At 51.7% G+C, this 17966-nt stretch overlaps 2 protein-coding genes and 1 long non-coding RNA gene across 3 annotated transcripts in view; 1 reads left to right on the top strand and 2 right to left on the bottom strand.

Moving 5' to 3' along the window:
* WDR86 (WD repeat domain 86) overlaps nucleotides 1-898 on the bottom strand; it is a 54346-nt gene extending 53448 nt beyond the window's left edge. Inside the window, exon 1 of the transcript XR_010340240.1 lies at nucleotides 72-898. The gene's annotated coding sequence lies outside the window, so the exon portion shown is untranslated. The remainder of the gene's footprint in view (nucleotides 1-71) is intronic.
* A 26-nt stretch (nucleotides 899-924) lies between these two features.
* On the top strand, nucleotides 925-1799 carry CRYGN (crystallin gamma N; the record flags this gene model as incomplete). The annotated part of the gene is made up of 2 exons (XM_021665246.2): nucleotides 925-1167; nucleotides 1788-1799. Coding segments are annotated over 2 exons (255 nt in total), but the record flags the coding sequence as incomplete, so codon positions are not given.
* Nucleotides 1800-3495: 1696 nt separating this feature from the next.
* Nucleotides 3496-12526, bottom strand: LOC105710580 (uncharacterized). Its single transcript, XR_001105823.3, has 5 exons — nucleotides 12447-12526; nucleotides 11713-11834; nucleotides 11390-11487; nucleotides 3920-3980; nucleotides 3496-3572 (listed from the first exon to the last, which is right to left on the bottom strand). It is a non-coding gene; the product is annotated as an uncharacterized LOC105710580 (long non-coding RNA).
* Nucleotides 12527-17966: the final 5440 nt, after the last annotated feature.

Here is a 17966-nt window from a genome sequence, read left to right as displayed (position 1 = left end):
CACACTTCAACCCCACACTTCTGTTTCTTCTTCTACTTGAGATGTGGTTGGAATAAATAGCGTTCTATTACCCTCAAAATGTTTCAAGCCACTGAGCTGGTCCAAGTTCCTCTTACAACTGGAGAATCTGAGGTCCAAACAGAGCCAAACTGACCAGAGGCCAGAGGTCAGTCACACTCAGACCAGGGCTGGGGTCCCGGGGCTCCCTCTGGGTGCTCAGCCTGTGGGGTTCCTACCCTGGTCACACCGACACACTCCGGGTTCTGACTTCTTCACCCTGGCTGCAGGCCACAGGCAAGCCTTCAAATGATAACAGTTTAAAACTGTAATAGAACCTTTTAGTGCAACAAAAAGGCAAAAATCTAAAACAAATTCCAGCTCTCACGTGCTGAAACCCCTGCTGGCCTTGACATCATCGTCCTCTAGGGTCAGCACGCCTCCCTGTACGATTCCCACGTTTCCAAAAGACAGGAGGCCCAGCCCCTGTCTGTCTCAGAAGACTGGCCTGCATCACAGCTGGCCCCAGGAGAGCTCATAGGAGAACAGCAGTTCGCAAGATACTGGGTATATTTTTCATATAAATAGCATGATGCAGGGGCCAGGGCCAACCATTTAAATGTTTTTTTTTTCCAAATGTACCACAGCCTGGAAGAAATACTAAGAAAGCATTCTTAGAATTTCAGATGCCAAAGCCCAGCTGGTTTTGGAACTGATTTGGAAAAGAGAGGGGGCCCCACACAGAGGAGCCCTCCCTAGGGTCCCTCAGATGTTCACCAGAGCCACCTGGCCCTGGTGTAGGAGTAGGGGTTCCTGGGAGTAGGGGTTCCGTTGAGGGTGTTGGGACCCCAGCATCAGCCTCCATCCAACACTGAAGGAGAGAAGCCCCTAGCCCTGAGCTCTGTCACCTGCCCTTTCGAGATCACTCTCTATGAGGGCAAGCACTTCACGGGGCAGAAGCTGGAGGTCTTCGGGGACTGTGACAACTTCCAGGACCGGGGCTTTATGAACCGAGTGAACTCCATCCGCATGGACAGCAGAGCCTGGGTCTGCTTCGATCACCCCGACTTCCAGGGCCAGCAGTTTATCTTGGAGCAAGGCGACTACCCCGACTTCTTCCGCTGGAACAGCCACAGTGACCACATGGGCTCCTGTCGGCCTGTAGGAATGGTGAGCCCTCCTGCCAGAGGGACCGAGGGTCAGCCCTGGGCAGACAGCAGCAGGGAACCTCTCAGCTTTATGGTCTGTAAGACTGAGGGAACTATAACCAGAGCCACCCTCGAGCATGAGGTGAGTAGGTGGTGGGGGGGGCAAGTTGCGAGGGACCAAGCGGGAGTGGCCCTGGGAGTTCTCATACGGGTATCAAGAAACCACTTCAACTTTTGGATCCAAAAATTTAGCTGCATTTTCCATTTAAAATGCTGTTGAAGGCTTTGGGAGACCGAGGCAGGCGGATCACCTGAGGTCAGGAGTTCAAGACCATTCTGGCCAACATGGTAAAACCCTATCTCTACTAAAAATACAAAAATTACCTGGGCGTGGTGGCATGTGCCTGTCATCCCAGCTACTCTGGAGGCTGAGGCAGGAGAATCGTTTGAACCCGGGAGGCAGAGGGTGCAGTGAGCCGAGATCGCGCCACTGCACTACAGCCTGGTGGACAAGAACGAGACTGAGAAGAAAAGAAAAGAAAATGCTGTTGAAATCACCCAAATTTAGATTTCCAGCCAGATAGGGGACACTCAGCCAATGGGAGGCTGATTTATTTGGGCCTGGTGTGGCCACTGGTACAGGTGGCCTTGTAGCACATTCTGGAGCCTTCCATGCTCAGGTCTTGGAATGGCTGATGGCAGAAGCTGGAGAATCACCTGCAGGTCAGGGGAAAGTTGGGGAGCAGGTTCCTTGGAGTGACACAGGTAGCTGCCACCCAACAGGTGTGGCCCAGTGTGTGCAGGGAGGGCAGATAAGGGGCGTGGCTTCCCTGTGGCAGGACAGTTTCCGTCTAGCTGCCCCCAGGGTGGGATTTAACCAAGGCCGTTCCCCAGGTCATGAGTACTCACTGCCCTGCTGTGAATTCTGGAGCTTCAGGCGGGAAGTGGCAGATTCCTGAGCCTGGGGTGCGCAGCTCTCATCACAGAGCATCTCCCCTGACGCCAGACCCAGGCTCTGCTCTCCACGCAGATGGAGTTCACTCGGTTCATAAAGCCCCGGTCCTGGAAGTTGTCACAGTCCCCGAAGACCTCCAGCTTCCGCCCCGTGAAGTGCTTGCCCTCATAGTGAGTGATCTAGAAAGGGCAGGTGACAGAGCTCAGGGCTAGGGGCTTCTCTCCTTCAGTGTTGGATGGAGGCTGACGCTGGGGTCCCAACACCCTCAATGGAACCCCTACTCCCAGGCCCCCGAAAGCCCGGGCCTGCTGCACACAGTAGGTGCCCAACACGATTTTCCAACTGGGCAAAAGAATGAATAGCTGGTGGGGTGGTGCCACACGCAGCTCCTGTTCCTCCCCACCCCAGGAACTCGCAGTGGGGCAGACGAATTTCAGTAGCTGTGTGGGGACAGGGATTTCCCCTGTGTCTAGGTGCCCATTTGAAAACGGGCTCTTTTCAACTTCCACTGCATTTTCTAACTCGTTTTTAAATTTTATTTTAAAAATTTTATTTTATTATAACATAAAGCCGATAATAACATTAAAGGAGCTGTTTTCAAAAGAAGAAACTTCACCCACAACGTCTCCGGTTCGCTCAAAGGAGTGTGAGAATGGCCCTTCCAGGCCCCTTGGAGTCAGGCGTGGCCACATGCCTTCCCCAGAAAGCAGGCAGACACCCTGGTGTTCTGCACCCAGAGTTACTCGGGCTCTTTGTTACTGAAGCATCGCCCAGCCCATGCAGACTAATACAGCAACACGGTCACCCCCAGACACTCTGAAATGTGGCCTTGGAGACTGAAGGCTTCATGGTAGTGGCCAGGTTAGGGGCACTGGGGATGGGGAGGGAGAGCCACGTTTCCCATCCTTCCTGCACCACACAGGGCTGGAAGAGGGCCCCTGAGACCTTCAGGGAGGCCTGGGCAGCAAAGGGATTCAGGGGTCCCTCAAATCTCCACATTTTTCAGAGAACCAGCCCTGAGTGTCCCTGAAGAGATCCTGGGGAAGAAGAGTCACAGAGAGGCCAGCCTTGGGCAAAGACGCGCCACAGTGGGGCTGAGGGCAGAGCGACAAGCCAAGCCTCCCCACCCCGAGGAGCCCCAGGGGGTCTGACCACCCTCCCTGCTCCTGACTGGGGGGCGAGGGGTTGGGACCCTAGAAGGAAGGGGTGGAGATGGAAACCTTCCTATCCACCCACACCAGAGAGGCCCCAGGCCACCAACGAGGCCGCCCCATTTATGAGAAATGAAACCAGCTTCCCGTGGGCTTGTCAGCCAGCAACGGTGTGCACCCTCCCGCAAGTTTCCTGGGGGTTGAGGGACACACTCACCTTCCCTGAGCGCAGCGCCACGGTGCACCCCGCCCTGCCCTCGGGTCCCTGTTTATACCGGGCAGCGCTCTGCTGGCTCAGTGCCGCCCTGGACAAAAGATTTGCTGGGCCGGCCCCTGCGCGTTAGCGCTGTCAGGCCGGGCGTGCTAAACCCGAGGGGCAACCCGGCTGCTGGGACCCGCCGCCACGGCCACCCTGTGCCACCGCGCTGCAGCCCACCCTGCCCGGGGTCTCCGTGGGCTCTGTGCGTTTAGCTCCCAGGCCTCCTTCCTCCCTGAGCCCTCCCGCCCAGCCCGAGGTGCCTCTGCACTGCCCTGGAGTGGTGGGGGAGAAGGGGGTGCCTCTCCAGACCTCCGGCCTTTCTTCTGTGCTGCCTCTCACCCCTCAAGCCTGTCTCCCTCCTTCCTCCCAAGGCCTGCTCCGAGCTCCCCAGCCCACTCCCCTTTCTCACCTGGCTGCTCTCGCCTTGGTGCCAACTTGTCTGTCTCCACGAGGTTGCAGCCCAAGCTTCCCTGGCAGACAGACAGACAGACAGACAGCCCTTGACCGCCCCTCTCCCGGCTGCTCTGAGCTCCCAGGTCCCCACCTTAGGCGTCCTGCTCCAGCTCACCCAGCCCACCCAGGACACCAGGCCAGGCCTCCCTCTCCTCCCGCTCTCTTCCTGCCCGCCTCGCTCCCTGGCACTCTCCCTCCCTGGGTCCCTCTCTCCTTGAAGATCCTGCCTAGGTGCCCAGGCGACCAGCGCTGCCCTGAGCTGGGGGCACAGTGCTCTGCCCTCTGCCTCTCCGCTGCACCAACCAGACCACCCTGGACGCCCAGGATCGGTTTACAGCACAAAGCAGCCCCGCCGCGGAGGGAGTGCTCCCCAGGGCCTGGAACGAAGCACCTGGCAGACAGCGGAGGCTCAGAGGTTGTGGAGTAAGCAGAGCGAATGTGGGGCCACAGGATGTGCAGCCCCCAGGCAGCTGCGGAGGCGAGCTGTGAACACAGGCTCCTGGCTCAAAGGGCTGGGGTGGTGGGGGACAGGCCCGAGATCAAAGGAGAGAGGGGCAGGGGCTCCACAGGGGGTTCTGCAGGAGGGGAGGGAGGAGCTGCGGGGAGCAGTTTGCCGCTCTTCCCTCAAACAGTAGAGTATATTTTTATGAGCATTTCACAGATGAGACGCTGAGGCCCAGGAAGAGGAGGTTATGTGATCTTGGGGCAGAGGGGTGACCTTGCCTCTGCTTTGGGAGGTTTTCAAAAGTAGATAGGGCACGAATCAGGACCCGCATGTCCCCCTTGAACCCGAGGACAGTCTTCCCCAGGGACGCCCCCCCCAGCAGGCTGCCTCCGCTGGCACCCCGCTCGCCAAGCCACACATTCCAGTGTTTGTCTCTGGATGTGGGCCCTGGTGGTGACACAAAATCAAAAACAAAATCTCCTGCCAACCCAGAAAACTTCTCCATGAAGGTAGAAGAAAAAAAAACCGTTTTACTGTTGAATAAACTTTAAACTGGAATGTGATCCGCATCACCATCTCTCCCCTGAGAGATCACAAAGATGGAGCGAGAGCTCACTTACGTGGCCAAGCAGACGCAACCCCCTGCATTCGGGATAAAATTGCTAATCTTCTCATATCTTTATGGCTGGAGGTGGGTTTTGTAATTTGGAGTCAGGTGACAGCTGAAGTCAGGCTTCTCAAGAAACGGGAGGGGGGACACTTACTTCTTGATGTCAAGTCTCAAAGAGATGGCTCTGCCTCCCAGAGGAAACATTCCTGAGTGGTTAGACTGGCAAGAGCCTTGTTTTGCCATTAAAAAGATTTACACACATTTGAAAAGGACAGAGAAGGAAATTCTGCAAGAAAAGGGGGAAAGGGACGCCTCTTCCGTTATTTCCAACAGGGAAAAGTAAGCCTTAAAAAAAGGTTTTATTTTTTAGAGCAACATTAGGTTCAAGCTGAACTCAGCAAAAAGTACAGTGAGTTCCTGTATGCCCCCTGCCCCTGCATGCAGACACACACACACACTCACACTCACACACAAACACACTCACACTCACAAACGCACACTCACACACTCTCATACAAACACACATGCACTCACACACATACACACACAAACACATACACTCACAAACACACACAAACACACTCACACACAAACACACACACAAACACACACACACTCTCACACTCTCACCACACACAGCCTCCTCCACTATCAACCTCCCCATTACAGTTACATTTGTCACAACCAATGAACCTATGTTACACATCAGGACACAGGATGAGAGAGAGAATGTTGCATAGATTTTGTTAAAATAACACATTTTTAAAGCCTCCCCACATAATGTAGTTGATTTTTCACAATTTACTGCTGTTTGTCCAATTCAGTAAATAAGTGTTTGACTCTAACTTTTTCTTTGGGTCTTCATCTCCTTATAAGGGCTCCTCTGCCACATAAAACTTGTATTAAATAAATCTGTAGGGCAGGTGCAGTGGCTCACTCCTGTAATCCCAGCACTTTCTGAGGTTGGGTGTTTGAGACCAGCCTGACCAACAAGGAGAAACTCCATCTCTACTAAAAATACGAAACAATTAGCTGGGCATGGTGGCGCATCCCTGTAATCCTAGCTACTCAGGAGGCTGAGGTAGGAGAATCACTTGAATTTGGGAGGTGGAAGTTTCAGTGAGCCAAGATCACACTATTGCACTCCAGCCTGGGCAAAATGAGTGAAACTATCTAAAAGAAAAAAAAAAAAGAAAAAAAAAATACACACACACACACACACACACACTTTTCTCCTGTTAATCTCTCTTATGTCAATTTATTTCTCAGGCCCAGCCAGGACCCTAAGAGGATGGGGGTAGAGCTTTGCTGTCCCTACAGTGTAATGTCATCGATCCACCATATAGAGTATTCTTACTCCTTTAAAAGTTCCCTGTGTGGGCCAGGCACAGTGGCTCACACCTGTAATCCCAGCACTTTGGGAGGCCAAGGCAGGTGGATCACCTAAGGTCAAGAGTTCAAGACCAGCCTGGCCAACATGGCAAAACTCTGTCTCTACTAAAAATACAAAAATTAGCAGGGCGTGGTGGTGGGCGCCTGTAATCTCAGCTACTCAGGAGGCTGAGGCAGGAGAACTGCTTGAACCCAGAAGGTGGAGGTTATAGTGAGCTGAGATCACACCACTGTACTCCAGCCTCGATGACAGAGCGAGACTATGTCTCAAAAAAAAAAAGTCCCCTGTGCTCCATCTGTGTATCCCTCTCTCCCCCCTAACTCCTGGCAACTGATCTTTTTACTATCTTCACAGTTTTCTCTTTTCCAGGACGTCACGTCATTGGAATCTTACAGTATGGAGCTACTATGGTTTGAATGTGTCCCCCAAAACACGGGTGTTGGAAACTTAATCCCCAATGCGACAATGTTGAGAGATGGGGTCTAATGGGAAGCGTTTAGGTCATGAGGGCTCCACCCTCATTAATGAATTAATGCTGACCATAAAAGGGCTGCAAGGTCAATCTCTCGCTCTCTCTCACCCTCTCCTTTTCCTCTTCCATGGGATGATGCAGCAAGAAGACCCTTAAAAGGCACCAGCACCTTGATGTTAGACTTCTCAGCCTCCGGAACTGGGAGCCGATACATTTGTGTTCATTGTAAATTACCCAGTCTGTGGCATTCTGTTATAGCAGCACAAAACGGGCTAAGACACTAAGTAGCTTTTCCAGATTGGTTTCTTTCACTTAATAATACGCATTTAAGATTCCGTCAAATCTTTTCCTGGCCTAGTCGCTCATTTCTGTTTACTGCTGAATTATGTTCCATTGTCTGGAAGTATATTTACAGTTGAGTTATCCATTCACCTATGGAAGGACATTTTGGTTGCTCCCAAGTTTTGGCAATTATAAGGAAAGCTTCTATAAACATCCATGTGTAGATTTTTTTGTGTGCTCCTTCCACTATACACTAAGAAGTGTGATTGCTGGGTCACACGTTGAGGGTATGTTTAGTTTTTTGTTTTTTTTTTGAGACAGAGTCTCGCTCTGTCGCCAGGTGCCAGGCTGGAGTGCAGTGGCACAATCTCGGCTCACTGCAACCTCCACCTCCCAGGTTCAAGCAATTCTCCTGCCTCAGCCTCCTGAGTAGCTGGGACTACAGGCGTGTGCCACCACACCCAGCTAATTTTTTGAATTTTTAGTAGAGACGGGGTTTCACCATGTTGGCCAGGATGGTCTCGATCTCTTGACCTGATGATCCGCCCGCCTCGGCCTCCCAAAGTGCTGGGATTACAGGCTTGAGCCACCGCACCCGGCCAGGGTATGTTTAGTTTTGTAACAAACAAACGAAAAAAAAAAGCCAGGTGCAGAGGCTTGTACCTGTAATCCCAGCTACTTAGGAGGCGAAGGCAGGAGGATCACTTGAGGCCAGGAATTCAAGACAAGCTTGGGCAACATAGCGAGGCCCTGTCTCTAAAAAAATCAAAATCAAATCAAATAAAAAGAAACCATCAAACAGTCTTTCAAAGTAGCTGCATCATTTTTCATTCCCACCAGCAATGAACGTGAGTTCCTGTTGCTCCACATCCTTGCAGCATTTGGTGCTATCAAGTTTTGGGTTTTAGTCATTCGAATAGGGGTGTAGTGGTCTCTCAGTATTGTTTTAAGAGCTTTTTTTTTTGAGACAGAGTCTTGCTCTGTCCCCCAGGCAGAGTGCAGTGGTGCGATCTCGGCTCCCTGCAACCTCTGCCTCCCAGGTTCATGCAATTCTCCTGCCTCAGCCTCCCCAGTAGCTGGGACTATGGGTGTATGCCACGATGCCCAGCTATATATATATATTTTTTGGAGACGGAGTCTCACTGTTGCCCAGGCTGAAGTGCAGTGGCACAATCTCGGCTCACTACAACCTTTGCCGCCTGGTTTCTAGCAAGTCTCCCGCCTCAGATTCCCAAGTAGCTGGACTACAGATGCATGCTGCCACGCCCAGCTCATTTTGTGTATTTTAGTAGAGATGGGGTTTCACCATGTTGCCCAGGCTGGTCTCTAACTCCTGACCTCAGGCAATCCATCCGACCTGGCCTCAGGCAAAAGTGCTAGGATCACAGGTGTGAACCACCATGCCTGGCCAATTTTTGTATTTTTAGTAGAGATGGGGTTTCACCATGTTGGCCAGGCTGGTCTCAAATGCCTGATGTCAAGTGATCCACCCACCTTAGCCTCCCAAAGTGCTGGGATTATAGGTATTAGCCACCATGCCCAGCCGAGCTTCACAGCAGGGCCAGAGCACACAGACAACCCACAAAGGTGATGACAACAGAATCTAAAACAGAAGCGGTGATTTGGGGTGTTTTCTGAGTAATCTGTATGAAGAAATGCCGGGCCACAGGCCCCACTCAAAGAATTGTTAAAAATGGGTAGATGGAGAAGATTTCTGCAAATTTCATCTCCATTCCACATTTTAATGCAATATTTCACTTCTCACCTGGGATTTTATTATAATCAGTTACCAGAGGAGGAGTCTGCTAAGATTCATGTCGTCTATTTGTGCCCAGGTAGAACCCCTGCCCAAAACAGCTACATAATATGCAAATACCAGCGCACCACACCTCAGCATTACAGTCATTTCTTAGAGTCACTTTTTGAGTCATCTTCAGTAGAGCACTGTTAAAATGCACCTTGAGTCACTATAAAACTGCCAGTTGGGGACAAAATTCTAGGGGAACGGACTAAGAATAAATATGGTGGCAGCGCAGAAGCAGCAGGGCTGAGAATGCTGTTACGGCTCAAAAGATAAAATCTCAATAACATGCAGCCTTAGAACCACCAGTAGCTGCTCAGCATTCTTGGAGGGTTTCACAGCGTGAAGACTTATGGTTTTACTAATAAATCACCCTGAGCCATCACCCGTTTGCCTGCCTCCCTTCTCTGCCTCTTGTCTCTCCTGTTTTTGAGTAATTTAGAGCGCAGAGAAGTACAGGAAATAATATAAGGAACAATGACACCACCATACAAAGTCTGTCAAAACTTCACATTTTGCCATGTTTATGTCGGATCAATGTTTTTTCTTAAAATAAGAAATCATTATACATAGAGTTGAAGCCTTCCTTGCCCATAAGGATAAGATACTGTCCTGATTTTTGCTTTTATTATGTCTTTGTGTGTTTTCCTCTTTTTACTTTCTTCGTGTGTACCTGTACATAACAGATTTTTTTTTTTTTTTTTTTTTGAGACACAGTGTCGCTCTGTCGCCAGGCTGGAGTGCAGTGGTTCAATCTTGGCTCACCTCACCGCAACCTCTGCCTCCCGGGTTCAAGCAATTCTCCTGCCTTAGCTGCCCAAGTACCTGGGACTACAGGCATGCGCCACCACACTCTGCTAATTTTTGTATTTTTAGTTGAGATGGGGTTTCACCATGTTGGCCAGGATGGTCTCCATCTCTTGACCTCATGATCCGCCCGCATCGGCCTTCCAAAGTGCTGTGATTACAGGTGTGAGCCCCCACGCTCAGCCAAATAACAGAAAATTTTTAGTGTGGCTACATTATATGTAGCCTTCTGCAATTTGGTTTTTTTGTCATTAGTGACAAGAGTTTCTGAAATGGTGAATGAACAAAGCTTGGTAGAATTCCTCAGAAAACTAAGTAAAATCTTCCATCTATATATTTAGTAAATTGCATACTAGGAAATCTTTGGCATATATTAAAACCACACAAAAAATACTATGCGTTTCTAGGGGAAATTGTGGGACCGTTTCTCCTTGCATGTTGCGGGATATCCAGTATCCTGGGGCCGGCCCACCCAGCCTCCAGCATTCTGACAATGCTACGGAAACACCCTACAAAATTCCAGCTGCACCCTGGGAACAACACTGCCTCCTTTGAGGTCTGTGCCTCTGGGTGAAATTGCTGGGTTGAAGCATGAGTTCCCCTTCAAGCCACTTGATGCCACAGAGGTACTCCAAGTGGCCCCACTGACATACAGATGAGATCCACCCTTGCTGGGTCCAGGGCCAGTTGTGAACATCGGTTCATATGTATAGCGTTTATTTGAATTGGATCTTTTGTAAATTGCTTGTTCATATGCTTTGCTCATTTTTTTCTGAGTCTTTCCTTATTGATTGTGTGTGTGTGTGTGTGTGTGTGTCTGTGTATGGGCATGTGTTTGTTTTAGAGACAGTCTCACTCTGTCACCCAGGCCAGAGTGCAGTGCCACGATCACAGCTCAGTGCAGCCCCAAACAACTGGGTGAAGGCATCCTCCTGCCTCAGCCTCCCTTTTATATGGGACTAAAGGCACACACCCACATCTGGCTAGGTTTTAAAATTTTTTGTAGAGACCGGGTCTCACTATGTTGCCCACTCTGGTCCCAAGCTCCTGGCCTCAAGGGATCCTCCCACCTTGGCCTCCTAAAGTGCTGGGATTACAGGCATGAGGCACCACGCCTGGCTGTGTCTGTGTTTTAACTTGCGATCTATTCTTTTGCCGTGTGTGTGTGTGTGTGTGTGTGTGTGTGTGTGTGTGTTGGCTGTCTGTTCCTTTGCTGTGGGTGTATTAACCTGTTGTCTATTCCTTGCTATGTGGGCTCATTTTAGACTTTTTCCCAGCTTGTGGCTACTCCAAACCTGCCTTAATTCAACACAAAGTCATGTGAGTGGGTGAGGAGGCCCTTCCAGCCCTTGCCCCTGGAGCTCTGGGTGTGTGTGACAGGCTGGGAAGAGGCACTTTCCCAGGGACCCCCTGCCTCCAGCATCATCCCTGTGCTCTTGGGAGCAGAGTGGTCCTGGGGCTTGGGAGAGGCCATCCTGAATAGCGTTTGGGAGACAGGACTCAGGGCTCCCCTCCAAACTGAGGCTGTATTGATACCACTGGGTAAGACCCCAAGTTCTCTCCCCTTCCCCACTTCCCTCTCCATGCCCACCCCCAGCTCCAGCCACCATCGGTACCAGTGGAACTGCCGCGGGAGCTTCTCAGCGTCCCAGTGTCTGTCTGCTCCGGGCTCCTCCAGATCGTTCTCCACCCACAGCCAGAGCGGCCCCTCTCCCTATAAATACGTTATGAATCATTTTAGGCAGCAAACCTACCTTCCAGTTTAAGAAATCAGACATTACAGGCCAGGCAAGGCGGCTCATGCCTGTAATCCCAGCATTTTGGGAGACCAGGGAGGGAAGATTGCTTGAGTCCAGGAGTTTAAGATCAACTTGGACAACAAAGCAAGATGCCATCTCTACAAAAATTTAAAAAATTAGCTAGGCATGGTGACACATACCTGTGATCCCAGCCACTTGGGAGGCTGAGGTGAGAAGATTGCTTCAGCCCAGGGGGTCGAGGCTTCAGTGAGCCAAGATTGCCACTGTACTCTAGCCTGGGCAACAGAGAAAGATCCTGTGTCTAAAAGAAAAAAAAAAAGATATTACATATAGCAGGGGCTCCTGGGTGCTCTAATGTGAATACGCATTTAAAACCTATAATCTGATCCTGCCTAAAATCGCTCAGTGGGTTCCCATGGCCTTTCAAGTGAAGCAGGATCCAGGACAGGCAGGATCCTGAGATGGAGGCCTCCTGAGAAGTCGCACCTGTCCTGGGGTGTGGTCCCAACACTTAAGCTGAGCTTCCCAGGGCTCCCGGATGTGGTGCCCCCGCTGCCCTGCTGTTCCCCACCCCTCTCATCTCATCTCCCCCTCACCTCACCCCACCCCCGCCCCCACTCCCCAACCTCTCTCGCCAGCGCATCCAGTGTGTGGGGGAGGCGCTCAGCGCTACAGCTGTGGACACCAAGGAGGAGGCCCTCAAAAGATATTTACACACGGGCTGGGCGCGCTGGCTGACACCTGTAATCCTAGCACTTTGGGAGGCAGAGGCAGGACGATCGCTTGAGCCCAGGAGCTCGAGACCAGCCTGGGAAACAGGGTGAGACCTTGTCTCCTCTCTCTATATGTATATACACTCTTTTTTCTTAAAGATATTTACAAACGAACAAAAAGTTGGAAGCACTTTGCATACCAAAGCTCAGGCGTGGGCGAGCCCGGGGGAGACCAGACTCTGTCCGCGGGCCGGGGCCGCCTGGAACAGGGACCCCCGCTCTGCCAGACGCTCCGCTAGCCAAGCGCAGTTCGTGGTCGCCGGGCCCGCGGCTCCCGGCCGGGGCTCCGCGCTTCCGCACCGGACTGCGGGCTCCTCTCTCCGCTTCCTGCGCCTGGCCAGCTCCGGAGGACACTGATGGGTGCGGGAATGAGCGCATGAACCAGGGAACGGGGGCGAGAAGGCCAGCACCCCCAGGCTGCAGCGCCCGCCGAGGGCCCCGCGGAGCTCGGCAGGGGTGCGGGGCGGTTCCAGGAGGCTCCCTCGCTGCTGGGGACCGAGCCCGGGCCCTGGCGTCGCGGCCGCCGGCGGGCAGCAAGGCAGCGGGTGTAAAGAGCCGGGTTAGGAGGAATCCCCGCCCTTTCGAGGGAGCCCGTCTGCGAGTGCGCGAGACCTGGGCTTCTGCAGGGGACACCCCGCCCGCCCGGGCCCCCTGGCTCCGCCCTATTTCCCTCCTGGCGTCGGGGAGGGGGCTGCGGTGTTCCCGGGGTCTTCGGATTCGCTCCGGGAAGGAAAGGCGGGACGTCTGCGTCCCAGAAGCCCGTCCGGATCTCCCGCCCTGAAAGCCAGCGTGGTTCGGGTAAATGAAAGTGGCTGAAGCCTGACCCCTCGTGGTGGGCACATTCATCACACACCCAGAGTTAGAATTATTATTACCGTTGTATTTGTTTAGAGATGGGATCTCCCTATGTTGCCCAGGCTGGTCTTGAATTTCTGGACGGAAGCGATCCTCCTGCTTCAGCCTCCCGAGTAGCTGGGACTACAGGCGGGCGCCACCACATCTGCTTAGAATTATAATAAATTCGAATTCTCGTAGCGCTTCCTACAGCCAGCACCAACTAAAGCTTAACATGTACAAAGTCATTTCATTCTCTCATCAGTCCTAGCAGGTGGTATCATCGTTATCCCCATCTTAGAGCTGTGAGAGTGAGGCCCAGGCTGCATGAGTGACTTCCACAAGGTTGCAGGGTCCCACAGCAAGCAGGCAGTGAAGCTGGGATTCGAATCCAGAATTGGAGCCCTTAACCTCTACAGATACTTATAACGCACACATTTCCTCACCTTTGTGCAGTTTTAAGAGCACACCAGCTTCATCTATTCATGTTCTTATTTTAGATCTCGCTTCACTGCCTTCTTCCTCACCTAAGTCATCAGCACATCCTGATCGAATGACTCAGAGGCTGAAAATACGCCCATCTTTTAAAAGCTACCCCTCAAAGTGCAAATTAAAAGCACAATGAGACATCACGAGTGTTGGTGAGGATGCCGAGCAAGTGAGACTCTCACTGCTCGGGGCGTGTGAAATGGTACAGTTACTTGAATGTTTTATAAAGTCAAGATATGCTTACCATGTTAACTGACAATTCCACTCTTGATGTTTACCTAACAGAAATTAAAACATACACCCCCAGCCTTTCACATGTTATAGCAGCTTTATCCATCACAATCCCAGCCTGGATGCAGACCAGACGTCCACCACCATTTGAATGATAACTACATCGTAGTTCATCCGTACAAGTGAATACCGCTCAGCGGTAAAAAGGAATAAACTCCTGATATACACAATGGCATGAATGCATCCCAGAAGCATCCACTGAGCCTAGGGAGCTGCCAAGCCTCCTGCACTTTTGCACTCCGTGCACCTGCAGACTTAGTACCACGTGGAAACCACCAAGGCTTACAACTTGTGCCCTCTGAAGTGGGGTCCTGAGCTGGAGCTGGGGTGGCAGGGATGTGGGGAGCACTGTTCTGAGGCTGAGTAGGGCCGCAGAGGCCCTGGGCCTGGTCCACAAAACCTTTCTTTCCTTCTAGGCCTCTGGGCCTGTGATGGGAGAGACTACCCTGACTTCTGAAATGGCTTCCAGGCGCTTTCCCGACGTCTTGGCCATTAGCACTGGGCTCCTCGCTAGTCATGCTAATCTCTCTAGCGAGTGGCTGCTTCAGCTCACTTCAGTTCCTCTCCTGGAAATGCTTTTCCTTCTCTACCACAGGGCTTGGCTGCAAATTTTCCAAATTTTTACACTCTGCTTCCCTTTTAAAAAGAAGTTTTAACTTTAAGTCATTTCCTTATTCCTGTATGTGAGCATAGGCTAGCAGATGCAACCACATCACATCTTCACTGCTTAGACATTTCTTCCACCAGACACCCCGGGTCACCACTCTTAAGTTCAAACTTCCACCACTTCCCAGGACTTGGATGCAGTGCAGCCGAGTTCTTTGCTAAGGTGTAAAGGGTGACCTTTGCTTCAGGTCCCAGTGAGTTCCTCATTTCCACTGAGACCTCATCAGCCTGGCCTTCACTGTCTATATTTCTATCAGCATTTGGTCACAACCAGTTAACAAGTTTCTAAGAAGTTCCAAACTTTCTCCTTGTCTTCCTGTCTTCTTCTGAGACCTTCAAACTCTTCCACATCTTCCTGTCACTTAGCTCCAAAGCCACGTCCGCACCTTCAGGTATATTTATAGCAACACCCTACTCCTCAGCATCAATTTTCTGTATTAGTTAATGTTGGAAAAGGGTTTATAACGTAGAGAAAAATCCACACCGAGACAATGGATGGCTCAGCAAAGCCAGTTTACTTCCTGCAGGAAGGATGCAACTCGCCGGCAGTCTCACCACGAGAGCACACCTGAACAGAGGAGACGGGGACATTTGTAACTTTCATAACCTGATGCAATTGCCCTACTGCTGTGTCCAGTTTCCATTGGCCAGAATGGGACCTCACATTCTATGCTTGACCCAATTGGCTAAAAACTTGGTAATTTCCTGAATAGATAAGGGGAAAGAAGACGTGGAAGAAGAGGAAGCTAGTCAGGAGAAGGTCAGGAGAGTTTCCAAATAAGGAATGGCACACACCAGGGTTTGGAGCTTGCCCAGTTCTGTTCAGACATACCGGAGTGAGTCAAGGTAGCTGATTTAAGACGTAGCTGATTTAGAGAATATATACACGTGGGTATATGATTATGCTAATAGCGGATAATGGCCATAGAGCAAGAGAGTGTAACTCCTTATAATGTAGTCTAAGATATCAACTTTGAAGAAGAACTTTCCCATCTCTCACAGTCTATTTGCATTGCTATAAAGAATACCTGAGCCCAGGTAATTTATCAAGAAAAGAGGTTTATTTAGCTCGCAGTGCTGCAGGCTGCACACGAAGCATAGTGTTGGCATCTGCTTCTGGTGAGGGCCTCAGGAACCTTCCAATCATGGCAGAAAGTGAAGGGGAGCCAGCATGTGTCGTGAGAGGGGGCAATGCGGGGGGAGTCCCTGACTCTTTTTAGCAAGATCTTGCCCGAATTCACTCATTATCATGAGAACAGCATCAAACCAATCATGAGGCATCTGAACCCAAACAGCTCCCACCAGGCCCCACCTCTAACCTTGGCGATCACATTTCAGCATGAGATGTGGCAGGAACACACATCCAAACTATCACTGGCGACTCCTGGCAGATCACAGCTTCTCTGAGCATCACCTTCCTCCTCTGTAAACGTGAAAGTTCTGGCTAGCTGCCACTGGGCACCTTATCCTTTCTTGCCCTGGTTTGCTGGGGGCTATCTTGGTCTTCAACTGCGGGCCACATTTTGAGGGAACCCTCCGTATTTGTCTCCTGGGGCTGCCATAACAAAGTAACCCGAACCGGGTGTCTTACCACAATAGAGACGGAATCTCTTGTTTTGGGGGCCGGAAGTCTGAAATCAAGGTGTTGCGGGGTTGGTTTCTTCTCGGAGGCTCAGAGGGGAATCTGCTCCAGGCCTCTCCTGCTCCTGCTGGTGCTGGCAGTCCTTGGTGTTCCTTGATGTGTAGCTGCATCACTCCAGTCTCCGCTTCTCTGTGACCAAATTTATTTTTCTTATAAGGCAGGGGTCTCAACCCCCAGATCACGGACTGGTCTGGTCTGTAGTCTGTTAGGAACTGGGCTGCACAGCAGGAGGTGAGCGGGGGTGGGGGGGGGGCGGGGAGCACTACCACCTGAGCTCCGCCTCCTCTCAGACCAGTGGTGGCTTCAGATTCTCAGCCGCACAAACCCTGTTATGAATTGTGCATGCCACGGACCTAGGCTGCGTGCTCCTTATGAGAATCGAGCTAATGCCTTATGATGTAAGATGGAACAGTTTCCTCCTGAAACCGTACCCCCAACTCCAGTCCGTGGAAAAATTGTCTTCCACGAAACTGGTGCCTGGTGCTAAAAAGGTTGAGGGCCACTGTTCTAGGGACAGCAGCCATTGGCTAGGGTCCGCCCTAATCCAGTCTGTCCTCACTTCAACTCAGTTCACTAGTAACGCCCCTATTTCCAAACAGAGCCACATTCCTGGGTGCTAGGAATGAAGACTTCAACATGTCTTTTGCGGGGACACAATTCAACCCACAGCCCCCAGTCTCAGTCCCCCGGGGCGGTTAGTAGCCCGGCCACCTCTGTGGCCCTGCAATCCTGTCACTCCTGCTGTGCTCCCTCTTAATCCAGACAATAAGAGCCCTGTGCCAGGCCAGGCGCAGTGTCTTATGCCTGTAATCCCAGCACTTTGGGAGGCCGAGGCGGGCAGATCACGAGGTCAAGAGATCGAGACCATCCTGGCCAACTTGGTAAAACCCCATTTCTACTGAAAATACAAAAACTAGCTGGGCGTGGTGGCACGTGCCTGTAGTCCCAGCTACTCGGGAGGCTGAGGCAGGAGAAACGCGTGAACCCAGGAGGTGGAGGCTACAGTGAGCCAAGATCACGCCACTGCACTCCAGGCTGGTGACAGAGACAGACTCCATCTCAAAAAATAAGAGCCCTGTGCCATTACTGTCTAAGCCAGTGCTTCTCAACACGTGGCCCCTGAGCCAGCAGCAGCAGCAGCGGCGGCCCTGGAACTTGGGAGAAATGCAGATACCCTGCACCCAGCCGGGGCCTGTGAATCAGGAACTATTCGGGGAGGCCAGCCTGTGTCAGTGAGCCCTCCAGGTGACTCTGATACGAGCCAACGTGTGGGAACCGCAGGGCCAGGCGGCTGCCCTGGCTTAGAGCTGTTACTGTCATTCTACGACTTTGCACAACTTTTCCCAGACACAGAAAAGGTTGCTCCTCGGAATGATTTCTGTTATGGGATAATAAAAATCCTGACGTCAGAGCTCAGGAATGTGACCTTCCACTGCTCCAGCTGTAACTCCCTGCCGTCCCTCTGCCGTCCCTTTGCCTTTTAGGGTAAAGTTCAGCACATATCACCCTCGTCAACCGTGCCCCATAAAGCAGCCGCAGAATCCTGTGCTGATGTACTTGAATTCCTTGCTAATCTGATGATGATGGGACAGGGTTGAGGGGGTTGGGGGAGAGTAAAGGGACACACAGAAAGCCATGCAGCAGCCACGTGGTACAGGCAGAGGCTCTCTCCCCGCAGGAGCCTGCCAGCTGGCTGTCATGTTCCTGTAGGGAATAAATCAGGAGGTACAGCTCTGCC

This window comes from Aotus nancymaae, unplaced genomic scaffold (assembly GCF_030222135.1).
Source record: "Aotus nancymaae isolate 86718 unplaced genomic scaffold, 86718_ANA_hifiasm-v0.15.2.pri h1tg000002l, whole genome shotgun sequence".
Taxonomy (NCBI): domain Eukaryota; kingdom Metazoa; phylum Chordata; class Mammalia; order Primates; family Aotidae; genus Aotus; species Aotus nancymaae.
The sequence above is the reverse complement of the archived record's forward strand: the minus strand, read 5'-3'. Positions and strand labels throughout refer to the sequence as shown.